The sequence below is a fragment of the Syngnathus floridae genome, chromosome 7, assembly GCF_059516105.1.
Source record: "Syngnathus floridae isolate MCC-2025c chromosome 7, RoL_Sflo_1.0, whole genome shotgun sequence".
Lineage (NCBI taxonomy): Eukaryota > Metazoa > Chordata > Actinopteri > Syngnathiformes > Syngnathidae > Syngnathus > Syngnathus floridae.
In genome coordinates this window covers 11,213,228-11,226,583 of record NC_142419.1, presented here as the reverse complement: position 1 = coordinate 11,226,583, position 13,356 = coordinate 11,213,228, and the positions used below count along the sequence as shown (strand labels likewise).

General features: G+C 40.6%; 2 protein-coding genes across 2 annotated transcripts; one reads left to right on the top strand and one right to left on the bottom strand.

Annotated features, from left to right (window-relative positions):
* Positions 1–29: 29 nt before the first annotated feature.
* On the bottom strand, positions 30–6,292 carry psmd2 (proteasome 26S subunit ubiquitin receptor, non-ATPase 2). The gene is made up of 21 exons (XM_088380942.1): positions 6,105–6,292; positions 5,663–5,719; positions 5,405–5,569; positions 5,148–5,269; positions 4,781–5,005; positions 4,527–4,685; positions 4,300–4,444; positions 4,015–4,075; positions 3,686–3,832; positions 3,498–3,604; positions 3,200–3,327; positions 3,018–3,105; positions 2,757–2,919; positions 2,439–2,540; positions 2,201–2,349; positions 2,044–2,127; positions 1,531–1,699; positions 1,192–1,286; positions 995–1,121; positions 758–876; positions 30–600 (listed from the first exon to the last, which is right to left on the bottom strand). The coding sequence occupies exons 1-21, from the start codon at positions 6,225–6,227 to the stop codon at positions 418–420; spliced, it is 2,718 nt and encodes a 905-aa protein (XP_088237068.1). The 5' UTR covers positions 6,228–6,292; the 3' UTR covers positions 30–417.
* A 311-nt stretch (positions 6,293–6,603) lies between these two features.
* prss59 (serine protease 59, putative) lies at positions 6,604–11,621 on the top strand. Its single transcript, XM_088380945.1, has 9 exons — positions 6,604–6,836; positions 7,091–7,272; positions 8,008–8,240; positions 8,992–9,127; positions 9,366–9,480; positions 9,967–10,168; positions 10,924–11,014; positions 11,107–11,309; positions 11,413–11,621. Exons 1-9 carry the CDS (start codon positions 6,621–6,623, stop codon positions 11,520–11,522), a joined length of 1,488 nt encoding a protein of 495 aa, XP_088237071.1. The 5' UTR covers positions 6,604–6,620; the 3' UTR covers positions 11,523–11,621.
* Positions 11,622–13,356: the final 1,735 nt, after the last annotated feature.

Below are 13,356 nucleotides of genomic sequence, written 5' to 3'. Positions count from 1 at the left end.
GCGTGTGTATAAAAGGACCCAAAAACACCAATTTTTGAATTATTTAATTACAAATGATATCGGAGGATGTAAATAGTGGGGACAAAAACATCTGCTGCACTTAAAACACTGTCAATATTCTGATGAAAACATTTACAGGTGGGCTGGGGATGGCTGTTGAAGATGTTCAAACTAAAGCCAATCGTTGGTCCAGGGCAAATCTGTGTTGAGTAGATAAGCTCCACGTGAACCTTACCTCTCCCATCTCACGGCACTCCAATTAACCAGATCCCTAACCATGCATTTTTAAACACAGTTGGGGCTGCTCACAGGCATCACAACATTGCCCTTTCCACCAATGTAATAAAACAAGTTATAAAGATGGCAAACATCCACGGAGGCTCACCCTTGAAACACAAGGCGGGAGGAGTTGACAGTCTAGATTTCATAGTTGGGGTTTTTGCGAAGAATAACAAAGCCCTCCAGGATGGGGGTGACAGGTAAATACTCCTCTGTGGCCAACTCTGCTCTCTCTCCATGTGCCAGCAAAACTGGTGTGGTGTGGGTCTGGAAACCTGTGATAGCCTTGGGTTTGCCTGCTTGGCCCACAACGTCCACGGCCTGTGGAGATATCACAAGAACATTTTCAAATATGTCATGCTTTGCTGTTTCCTTGCAAATTTCCCCATTGTGGGATGAATTAAATTTGTCTTCATAATCAATGTTATTAAACCATGGTGGTTTCCTTGACTGTCATTTACTCTATACATCACTTTACCTGACCAACTCTGACAGAAACCGGAAGTGGTCGAAGTTCTTCGTCAAAGGTGACGAGCATACGCGGCTGCATGGCTGCTACCAGGCCATAAAGAATGTAGTGAGATTTCCCCAGGATGACTGCAATTCACAAAGTCAAACCCAGGTGACATTTTTAATGCAACGTAATCACTGAAGAATTATTATAAAGTGTGCGCGTGCATATGTGTGTAAAAGAAAAACAACAACAACAACTCACTGTTCTTGACATCAAGGAAAGAGACGAGCACAGTGAGCAGCCCGGCCACAGCAACCTGACTCATCAGCTGCCTGTCGCTATGGTAGGGACAGAGTGTGAGTGTTCCCTTACCCAGGTGAGTCAGACCCTGTAGGCGCACAAACAGCAAAAAGTCAATACTTCGTCACAGACAAGCACACGGCTTTCTTTGTGCACACCTGGGCCAGTCGAACCATGAAGAGATTGTTGGGGTCTTTGGCATGATACTGTGCCAGCTGCCGCAGCATTGCGGCCAAGCGAGCATTATTTGTTCCTGGAAAAGTGGAGTGTTGGGAAATCAGTTATAAATGGGAGGAACACTGTGTAAAAGTATGAAATCGCTATAAAATATTTAGTTTCAAAACAATCAGCACAATCAGCTATTTGTACTGAAAATCAACTGAAAAACATGTTAAGCAATATTTTAAAATTAATGTGTATGTAATGGTTGGATACAATAAACGGGCATTGAAAACATCAAACATAGAAGTTGATATATTTAGTAGTTCCAAACTCACCACTGCCCACCATCCCCATGGCGAAGATAGAGTTGTGTGAGACCTCAGGGTCAGCATCGTGGGAAAACTTGCTGAGGGTGTCCAAAATATTCAAACGGGGGTTGGACACTGAGATGAGAGCCAGAGCAAGAGGCACCGCTCGTCTGAGCGTGGGCTCACCATAACGCAGCTGATTTTGAAAAACAGCACAAGGAAGCAGCATTTAGATCAAATTCAGAACTCTCACTGTACATCCAAATCAAAATCTATACTCCAGAGTTGTTTCGAACCTAAAGACAAAGTCAAGCACATAGCCCAACTTCTCCTGGCATCAGGCAGAACCCTTGTACCTTCCAGAATTATCCCTTTCCAAGACACCCCCAAAAGGGCATGTTTTATTCAACCATTAAGACTACACCAGCAAACACTTGAGAGCTCATGATATATTTTTGATGCAAACCGGCACCATCATGTCCACTCACAATAAGCGGTGAGAGCAAGACAGAACAGAGGAAGCCAAAAAGTACTTCTCACCAGATGTCCAAACGTCCGGAGTGCCATTTCAGAGCCAATCTCCTCCCCCATAGCAATGAGTGCAATACCAAGGACAGCAACCCCCTAGGATGAAAGAAAGTGATAATTAAGCTGATAAAAAAAATGGCACTTAAAAATGAAAATTTTAACAACTTACCTGGTGGGAGCCCATGTCAGCCGTTTCCTTCTTGTCTTTGTCTTTTTTATCTTTCTTGTCCTTGTCCTCCTCCTTTTCTTTCTCCTTGGCCTCATAGTGTTCACTACAAATATGGAGAAGCTGTTGCACCTTCAACACATTGCCAGAACCTGGAAGAGATGTTGGTGACATAAGCAAAGATGACCTCAACAAAAGATGTGCAAACAAATAAAATCAATATAAGGAGGTAAAACCAAACCTGCATAAGCACAGATATCGACTAGTGTGTTGGCAAAGCTGCGGAAAGGTTCAGGAACAACTTGGAGAGCTGCCAGAGTGGTCTCAATGGCCTCTCCTTTACCTATGATGGAAAGATGAAGAGGAAAAGAAGATAAGTGTTTAGAAGTAGCTAGCAGGCAACAATTTGTAACAAACTGGTATCACTTAAGTATCATAACTATAAACAGAGAAAGGTGAATTTTGTCATTCTGACTTTTTCCAGCTATATGTCCTCCTCCCCAAATCTATTACCAACTACCATTGAGGATTTTCCAAAATAGTGGCGAGTGATTGTTACCCAAGTGGTTGAGCCCTAAACCAAGAGGCAGCCAGCGAGCATATGTGTCTTTCAGCTCCTGTTCATTCTTCTCCATGATAGTCTGCACAATGGTTGATGTCACGTCACCATTACATGACCCGACCGCGATCATACCGCACGCCAATGCTGTTACTCCAACCACCTGGATGGAAAATAAACACAGAAAGTTGTAAATATTTTCTGCATATTTAAGCATGTGGTGAGAGAGCACCACATAAACCAATCATCCACATGAAATACCTCCATGCTGGATTTTGAATCTCCCATGACAGGCAGAAGCAGGGACAGGACATCTTCTCTATTGGAGCCAGCATAAGCTAGACCCAATCTGTAAAAGGTGGCGGGTTGGATAGAAAATGATCACTGAGCAGGCAATTTCTTTCTTCCCATTTTATTTACTTAATTTTTGCACTTGTCCTCACCCAAAAATGGCACCTATCCTCATGGTATTACTGTTGTGGAGGACATAGTCTGATAGCAGGGCGAGGGCTGGGTCACATTCATTTCTCACACCCGAGTTTACGATGCCACAGGCGAGGAGAGCACCGGACTGCAAAATATAAAGACAAAAGATGACGAATGAAGGAAGACGGCCTCATGTGCTGCCATCACGAGGACAGACAAAAAGCAGGATCTCTTGAGACTACTGAGTTATATCCTTAAGTTAGTGGCATGAATTTCATCTTAAACTCAAATAAAACTATTCAATGTCTAATGTACCTTTATGTAGTCCTCAGATGAGTAAAGATATTTATCAATCTGGGTCAGGCCACCATCCACATCCCACAGCAAGATCATCCCGAGAGATGCCGCAGCACTCAGCATGCCTTGTGAATGTCAAAAGGAAACACATACAATCAGAAATTCAAGGATGCAAACAAAAAAGATTATTTATATACACTCTGTACCATGGTCCTTGTTCTTGTACAACCATTTGTTGCCATCATCTGTTAATAGTTTATCTTGTCCAAATGCTGCATTCACAAAGCCATTCACAAAGGAAGAGGCCAGGTTCATACGGGCTGAGTCCACCTGGGAGCCGCTACCTCCAAACCCTTTAGCACAGCAAAAGAATCAGTCAGTTGACAGCGATATTACGGTACACGTGTATCGGGTAACAAAATATAAAAAAGAAAATAATTAATTTGTAATGTTTTAAAATGTAATGAATAAAAAATAAATAAAAGTGTAGTGTGTCATCTTGAAGCTTGGAAGTATAAAACTACATTAAACTTACTATTATTTTCCAGGTGTGTTTTGTAGATGTCATCTGGGACTTTGGGTTCCATGATGTCCAACTGTGGAGGTCGGGAATAGTGTTACAAAATGTTGCTGAATTTGACTATGTATGCAGAACTGAAATGTTCCAAACAGATTGGTTCAATAGGTTACAAAAGAAAAAAGAAAAACAATTGGAACTTTCCAGGAAAAATAAGAGTTGATAAGATTGACTCTAACATGAATAGTTCACTTGCAAATGATGTAGCTCTGCGTTTCTCCCCTTCACCCTTTATTTTCCTACCTCCCTGGCCAAGGCCAAGAAATTGCTGTTGAGCTGCACATTGGACATGATCTCTGTCAGGTCCTCGTAATCTTCAACATCCTCATTAAGCTCCAAGAACATGCCATGGCGACCCAGCATGAAGGACATCTGCTTCTGAATAACTCTTCAAGGAAAATTCAATGGAGATAGTGAGACTGATACATCAATGTGTAGCAACAATCGCTAAATATAATGTCCCGGCTTACATGTCTTTGCAGGAAGTAAAGATGTTTTCTACGAGCTCCACATCATTGAGCATCAGAGCCAATCGAAGAGCCTCGGGATGACGGTTGAACTTCCGAAAGATCTTCAAGGAGCATCGGAGCAGTGCAGAGTTTTCTGGCTCCGGCACATAGCTAACACAACTGGGAGAGTGGTGAGCAAAGTGTCAAGTACATCATGAGGACCTCATTAAACATAGCAAAGTAGGCGATTAGAGTATTTAATAAGATGAGCATACCTTGTGAGGTAGAGGCAAACCTTGCCATAGGCATTCTCATCAATGTAGTCCTCTAGCATGTCCAGCCTTTCAATTTCCATCAACAGGTCACAAGCCTCGTGCTCAGCATTGTGAGCCATGTTGTAAGGTACAATTTCTTTCACCAGCTTTAGCAACGTCTCCTGCTGGGCCTTATCGTTCTCCTCCACCTCCTGCCACTCTTTTGCCACCTCACCAGCGAGGTGCCTGTGAAGTATTGACAGAAGGGGGATGCACGTCACTATTTTTCTTCACGCTATCTTCATCTGACAGCCAACTTTTAAAAAAATGTCTCCCTCGTAATATGCATTGCTCTGAACATTCATTATATTTATTCAACATGAATTACCTCACATATTCGTGTCCCCAGGATGCCAGCTCTTCCTGAGAGCCCAGCAGGCGATACTTGAGACACTCCCTCTCCCCACTCATAGTCATGGCCAGCACAGACACCACATCTGCACAAAAATGCTGCAAAGACAAAAAAAAGTATGAACAATTTAAGTTGAATTCCGTTGCCCCAAATCTGTAGGGGTACTTATCTAATTGGTCTGTCTCTACTTTTCTCTCTCGTGTAATGTAATACATCACTGGCTAATGGCATACCTTGTTTTCCCCTGGTGCCATGCGTTCATAGATGTCTTTAAGCTTGCCATAATGTGGGCGCAAAAACTTGAGAGGCTTGGGCACTGATGTCATGGAGGTGGTTGAGGAGCGAATCAGCCTGCGCAGCTCTTCCAGTGCAGGACGGTACAACGCTGTGTCCTTCTCCTGCAAAGATGTGAAGAAGGTCGGGTTGGGGTTTGCTTGAAATCAAATTTACTGTATATAATTCAGGTATTGATATAATCAAATAATACTCACGCCCAGTCTCTCCACCATCATCTCCAAATCCTCTTGTAACTGCTTATCCTCTTCAGACTAAAAAATATAAAAACATAAATTATATTCAATTCAATTTAATAGTCAATTTAATCGTAGATGACGCAAACATCGTCAATAGACATCACTAAGCAGGTTGACTGTTAGCGGGGTATGCTAAGATTAGCTTATTGGCTAGCTAGTGCCGACGACAGTTAAATTAAATCATGGAATTTGTCTCCACACCAGTACAGCGGCCATAATAATATTCAATAGCAGACTTCAAAGTCTGAATAAATAAAAACAACACATGTGTTATTTATGCACGTGTACAATGACAGTCACCCTGGCCCGCTCAGCCATATTGTGAAAGTGGCAGTGACAAGGCAAAATAAACCGGCTGGCTGCGGGGACCTCTAATCATCAAGCACTCAGCAGTACTCACCAATTCTTGCTCCTCTTTCTTCTCTTTATCCTTCCCTGAAGATTTGGAGTCTTTTTCCTTGTTTTTTTCATTTTCATCGGGTTTGGCGGCCGGCTTCTTCTCTTTGTTTTTGGAGTCCTCCATGGTTGCAAGCTCCGAAAACGCAAAATGAACCGTAGGAAACCGGAAGTGTTCCTTGTTTGCTGTCCAGATATTCTTGAAGTTTTTTCGTTACTGCCTCTAACGGTGAGGGGTATTACTACTGCTTGTCGTGTTTGCTTCACGAACTGTAGTAAAATAGCGTAAAACCGTGAACTCTAACGCCGCTAAAGTTTTCTGTTCATTAAAATGTAACAATTTTCTGGTAAATGTGGCTGTTTTTAGCCTGATGGTCAACTAAAAAAACAGATTGGTACCACTTACCACCTTTAACATAATCAAATGTCTAATGTGTCTTATTTGTATATTTCGTATCCTATGTTTGTCGAGTGCCTTGAAGTTGCCAAAAAAGTCATGTGACCACATCCGGTAAGTCACATGCTCAGTGTTCCAGCTCATATCAACATGGTTTTGCCTACCTATGTATTTGTTGTTTGTAAATTCAGTTTTCTGTTTTTTATCTTTGTGGTTGGAGAAGCACAAGCTAGGGGATTTAGACGTTTTTATGAATTGCAGATAGATGTGTCCGACGAGCAATGGTTTGTGCAGAAACTAGATCACTTCAATGGAGCAGATGACAGAGTGTGGAAGCAGGTATACTTATTCAACTTCCCTATTTCATTCCTTACCTTAGTATGAATTTAAACATATTTACAAAAACTCATCAGATGATGTGCAGTGAAGAAATATTGTAAATGAAAACCCTATCAAATATTTTGCAGTAAAAAAAATATTGTAAATAATGGATTTTGGAGTGTACAGATGCAAACTAGAAACTAAACTTTTACTACAGTCTGCATCAGACTAATTATTCTCATGACAGATCCCATCTCCCTTTGCTCTCTCAGAGGTACTTTGTGAATGAATCCTTCTACAAACCGGGAGGGCCCGTGTTTCTTATGATCGGTGGTGAGGGCCCAGCCAATCCAGCATGGATGCAACATGGTACCTGGCTCACTTATGCAGAGAAACTGGGAGCCATCTGCTTCATGTTAGAGCATCGCTTTTATGGAAGAAGTCATCCGACAGTGTATGTGTTATTATCATCATTCCAACTAACTAATGATGTCATTTTCAATCCACATCAAGGGCAAAAATGTCTTGCCTCTGAGTTGGATAAAAATGGGTGGATTTTGCTGCTTCCACAAATGCAATATTAACCAGCTTGCTGTTGAGACTAGTTGTGTAAAGACACATTTTGACTTAACTTCCTTTTTAATGTACTTCCATCCAAACATGTATTCAATCACCCAAGCACTTAGTTTTGGTATTTCACAATCACATGTCTATCTTCAATTACGGGAAAAAAATTAAACATATGTTATTTACTGTTTTCAATGTGTTTTAAAGAGGCACAAAATGAGTTGCACTGTTATGCGAAATCACTTACTTCGAGCCTTGAAACATGTAGATAACACTTTCTGTAGGCTTAAAAAAGGATTGAAGAGTATTTGATCTTCAATAATCTTAAGAAAAAATAAGAATATTTTTTATTCTTTTATATTAACAATGTTAAACAAAATAGTGTGCCGCCATTTAGTGTTTGACAGTGGAATTATATCCAAAATAAATGTGACAATTACAAACTTTAAAATCAGCAAAAATATTGAGACTGTAAATCCAGAAACCATAATGGAGGCTTTCATGCCACTAGATGTCTCCCATGAATTCAAATTAGGACAGCCCTTGCCTTACTGACTTTGCTTTCTTACTTAGCTCTCACTCACTGATGCATGTTGAAAATGATTGTGTTCTTTCCATTTAGTGACCTGAGCACGGAGAACCTGCGGTTCCTCAGTAGCCGTCAGGCTTTGGCCGACCTGGCCCATTTTCGTACTGTGATGGCTGAGACCCGAGGACTGGTCAACCGCAAGTGGGTGGCCTTTGGGGGGTCTTACCCGGGTTCATTAGCAGCTTGGTTCAGGCTGAAGTATCCTCATCTCGTCCATACCGCTGTGGCCACCAGTGCACCAATTCACGCCACCGTCAACTTTCCAGGTAGAATGTAATTGCTTACTGTCAAATGCGCAGAAATCTACACAATCCCGAGCGACAATATGGAGCTCAGAGAATATGACCTATGCCAGGATGAATACATTTTATGTCAACTTTGATTTTTTTTTTACCCATGTCAGGATGAATATGTTTTATGTGAATTCAGAATTTTTTTTGTTTCGTGTGAAAATGTTTTTCAAATGTATAAAATTGTGGTCATTGAGGTTGCAGGCACGTTGAGACTCTGAAATGTTTATACAACCTTGAAGAGCCTCACATTTGAGACGCTTTCCCAAGAGAAAATGTCAGAGACCAAACATACACTGTGAACATTGTGAACAGGTCTTATCTGCTTTGCAGCTATTTCAACAGTGCCAAAAGATTTTTTGCTTAAACAACACTACAGTTAGTCAATATTATTACTAGTGATACAACCTAGCCAGTAATAAAACATTTGAAGGGATATTTTCTGAGTCACAGGTTTTTGTTAATGCAAAAAAAAAAATTCTCCCTAGGAAAAAATACCCATTAATCACAACCTTTGTTAGCATACATTATATGCAAGCGACAAAATCATATTCATGTGTTGATCTGTGGATTAAATGCTGCTTTTGTTGTTTGACTTTGAAATAGAATGATTTGCACTTCACTTCAGTTTTAGTATGTTATTGTGCTAAAAAATTTTTCGCAGCCCTGTTTTTTTGTTTTTTTTGTTTTTTATTTTCACCTTTGTTTTTTTTCATGTTTTCACCAGAGTACTTGGAGGTTGTGCACCGTTCTCTGGCTTCAGAGAACACTGACTGTCCTCTACTGGTAAAAAAGGCTTCAGATACCCTAATAGAGAAACTCCGTGACCCCGCAACCTATGAGAACATCACCAAAGACTTCAAGTATAGTATATACACTACGTTCTACCAGAAGTTAAGCTAAAATCCTGTCTTTGTTTCAACGCTGTCTTGACCACAACAAGCATCTTAAATTTGATCTGAGCTAATTGTGGATTCTATTGCTGTTGTCATATCAAAGTGTTGGATTTGTCTAATGTATTAGTTAGGCTTTAACTCCAAACAGTTGTAGATACGCTACAAAATTGTTTTTACTCCCCTTCCTCTCCCCTTTTCCATACAGCTTGTGCTCCAAACTAGAAATTCAAACAGAGACAGACTCTGCCTATTTTCTGGAAATGCTTGCTGGCAACTTCATGGATGTGGTTCAGTATAATGAAGACAACAGAGCATTTGAGGTAATAACAGACACATGGGTCAAATACTGTCTGTATCAAAATTACAGTTCACCGAAACGCAAGGGAACTTGAAAGGAGCAGTTGTTAAATTTTTATTTTGATTTTAATTTCTTTTTACTAATGTTAAAATGCCCACAAGGGGGCAACCGATATTGGTATCCACCTCCATGACAAGTACGGATACCTTGAAATAAGGTATTGGTACATCCCTAAAAAAAATACATACAAACACATGCACATATACAGTCTATACATTACAAATACAAATTAAAAGAGCAAATGAAAATGTTTCCTCTGTATTATTGGGATATGTTATGTAGAAGAGCAGATGAGACATGCTGGACTGTTTGCCAAAATAATTTCATGGCCCATTGACACAGTCACACTCACATGAAGAAAAACTCCATTGACACACTCAGTCACACTCACATGAAGAAAAACTTAGTGCCAATAGATTTAGTCTTTGACTATTTTTTTTCCTTACAGGGTGTAGTGGGCAGCAACATCACAATCAAGGTGCTCTGTGGGATAATGGTAGACACATCGCTTGGAGACCCATATGCCCGATATACCGCTGTGGCCCGCCTCATGATGGACACATTTTCGCTGAAATGTCTGGATGTCAGCTTCAACAACAATCTGAGAGACATGACTAACACATCCTGGGATGGGCCGGCCGCAGGGGGAGGTGAGAATGAGTCTGTTTGTCCCATGGGAAAAAAGTATTTTCATTTCTGTAAATACACATTATGAAACCTGTCATTTTTCTGCTGCAAAACAATTTCTATTGACTGTTTATATTTTTGGCTATTAGGTGAGAGGCTGCATGTTTTTTTTTTAGTGACACAGACTGAATGATGTTATGCTGAAACTTTCCAAAGCCAAAAGGCAGAAAGGATGTCATGCCAGCCCGAGAAGACAAAAGCTGGTTTAGAGTGTAATTTCGTGGTGAAACATTCAAATGTTTTGACCATGTCACTGTGGTCTATTTACTATTTCAGTACAGTTGTTTGATTTGTATCTGTCTCATAACCACATAGAGTGAAAACAAGCAAATTGGAAGTGGAAAGAGGAGTATTTTTGTGCTTTCCCCAACAAATCTGAAGTCTTTCTTCTTTCTGCATTTCAACCAGTACTGTAATACAGTTGTTCTGGTTCCCAACCTCACTTTCTTTCATGAGTGGGAGGGCTGGGATCATCAAAACAGGAAATGGTCTCTTATGAAAACATTTGTCTGCATCAAGTGGCCGCACTCGCCTCATTTACAGTACTTGCTGCCTATTTCCTCATAAGGTCTAAAAACCTCAATGTCACCATTGTGTGGAAATCATTTATCTTCAATTCTGGGTTTAGTCTGCACTATTCTGCTGTGCCGTCTGTGCTTTTGTTCCTATCAATCAAGTAAATGTGCTAGCTGTGAGTAAACTATGTGTGTGTCACCAGGGAGACAGTGGGTCTACCAGACCTGCTCTGAATTTGGATTTTATCAAAGCACTGACTCCCCAAACCAACCCTTTGGTGGTTTCCCTCTAGAGTAAGTGAATATTTAAAAGTCTGTACAGTTTATTATTGTTATATTTTTAGGATTGGCTACTTTTCTGATTCGAATGTTATCTTCCCATTAAGGTATCATGTGAAACAATGTGCAGACTTCTACAATATCACTGCTGAGCAACTTGCAGAGGCTGTGGCTGCGACCAATGAGTATTATGGCAGCTATAGTATCTACTCCTCTAGAATAGTTTTCCCTAATGGCGCCATTGATCCCTGGCATGCACTGGGCATCACTCAAGACATCAGACCTGACCTTCCGGCTGTTTTCATCAAAGGTGAGTAAGAGTATTGGGCTTTGGAAAACACTGCAGAAGTAAAAGATGTAGTCTGTTCAACTACCATTGCTGTGCTCCATTTCTATCTATTTATGTATTTCAGGAACAGCCCATTGTGCCGACATGTACCCGGCCGACTCAAAGGATCCCCTCCAGCTTACGCTTGCCAGAAATCAAATCTTCTTACATCTGCAACAATGGATGAAGCAATAAATGCTACCATCTTCCAATTGCAAGTTTTGTCATCGAAGTTCAGATTATTTTAATTGCTTGGAGTGTTATCTGATGATTAAAGATTTTTATGCACCCTAATGTTTATATTTATGTCTGTAATGCTTCAGAGATTTTGCAGTGTCACTGTGTTGCTTTTTCTGATTGGAAAGCAAGAGAACTTCCTCAAGAAACAAAAGCAAAATTTGAACATGCAACATAACTATTTAAGACTTGCAAAACATTTTGGTTTCACCTACATGTGCAGATCTGATTTTATGAAGCACAAGTTCAGTCTTGTTAGATAAATGTTCGTTTTGTAAGACGGGGGCATGATGATATCGCAAATGCAATGTCTTTCGGGAAACGTTGGACTCTAGCATGTCACTCAAGTTCACAGCTGTGTTCAGTCAGTGTGTCCTTGAAACACACACTCACTGACAAAATAACCGAACCACTTCCTCTATAAGTGTTTGTTTTGACAAGCCACATTGTAGCATCCCAGCTGTACTTGCATAATCATACACCCTCAAGGACCCCCCCAATCTCACAAAAATGAACCCAGTATATCATACTATAGTATTGTACTGTAATGAATGAGTCAAGCCTGTCACCAGTGATTTACAAGATAATAATATATAACCATAATAGCATGTAAGTGCTAACCAAACGGTACTTTTTTGTTTTTACCACCATACTGCTCCACGAGGTGATGTGAATACCGTCATGTATGTAATTCATTCCATCTTGTCATGGAGCCTATACCATGAATTTAGAAGACATGGAAAGTATTTTTCCAGTGCCTTATTCATATTCTGCTGTGTATGTTCATTTTAAAGGTCCCTTGTACTCATCGTATTCTATTTCCACTCCTTTATTAGCAACAAGTGAATGTGATAAATGTATACAATGTATAAAATAGTGGCAAAGGTCTTGGTGGCTCAGCAACACTACTCCACCCTGAGCACACAATGCGAGACCATCTTCAATTTTGAAGTTTAGATAAATTTCCATATTCAATATTTGGGATGAGGGAAGTTATGTTTGCAAAGAGGGCAGAGAAATGGGCCTAAGGTAGGTGGCACAGTGCCATCGGTGCTTAAAAAAATGCCCTTGCACGCAAGACGAGAATGTCGAATGGCTCAACACAGCTGGTGTGAGACCATTTTCTTGGGATAAGAGCACGACTAAACTGAAGAGAGCCAACTTAGTTGGTTTGGACACTTCCAGAGGGTGATGAGTATGGAGGAGCCAGGAAAGAGAGCAAGAGGAAGTCCTCAGATAAAGCTGATGATAGTTGGGAGCAAAGGCATGAGAGCAGTTGGTGTTGAGAGCTGGATGCAGAGGACAGGACCAACCAAAAGAGGGATGGAAGAATTCTCTCAGTGATTAACGTGCCATGACACTTGCAGCAGTCATGAAGTGTAGTGATGGGAAAATGAAGCTTCATGAACCAGTTGTTGTATTCTTTGGCTCCTCTATATGGCAATGTTGGTTTAAAGTGAGGGTTTTAAGAGATGGCAAGTTGGTGGGCTTTCAGCTCTTTCATAAAATGAATCAAGTGGGAATTTCTGGAATGGGTCGGCCGAAGATGAACGTTGAAAATTAGAATGGTTGAATCAGTCAAAAAAATTTGGAAATTAGAGCAGAAAACCAAAATTAACCATTATTTGTAAGGGGAAAAAAACTGTAGGTCTTTTAAAAGGGGAAATATAGAATGTGTGGTATGTGGTCCTCACAGTGTGAATTTTTGGAATACCTTAAAGTTGGAATGGTCATCAGCCTTCACACTGTAGAATAATACATGACCTTCATGCAAAAATCCAGATTTCGCCAC

Coding starts and splice junctions, on each gene's coding strand:
- psmd2 (XM_088380942.1), bottom strand. CDS start 6,227: ATGGAGGACTCCAAAAACAAAGAGAAGAAGCCGGCCGCCAAACCCGAT. Junction 2,541..2,756: donor TTTAGGGCTCAACCACTTGG/GTAACAATCACT, acceptor TTTCCATCATAG/GTAAAGGAGAGGCCATTGAG. Junction 1,287..1,530: donor CATGGGGATGGTGGGCAGTG/GTGAGTTTGGAA, acceptor CCACTTTTCCAG/GAACAAATAATGCTCGCTTG.
- prss59 (XM_088380945.1), top strand. CDS start 6,621: ATGCTCAGTGTTCCAGCTCATATCAACATGGTTTTGCCTACCTATGTA. Junction 7,273..8,007: donor GGAAGAAGTCATCCGACAGT/GTATGTGTTATT, acceptor CTTTCCATTTAG/TGACCTGAGCACGGAGAACC. Junction 9,128..9,365: donor AACATCACCAAAGACTTCAA/GTATAGTATATA, acceptor TTTTCCATACAG/CTTGTGCTCCAAACTAGAAA.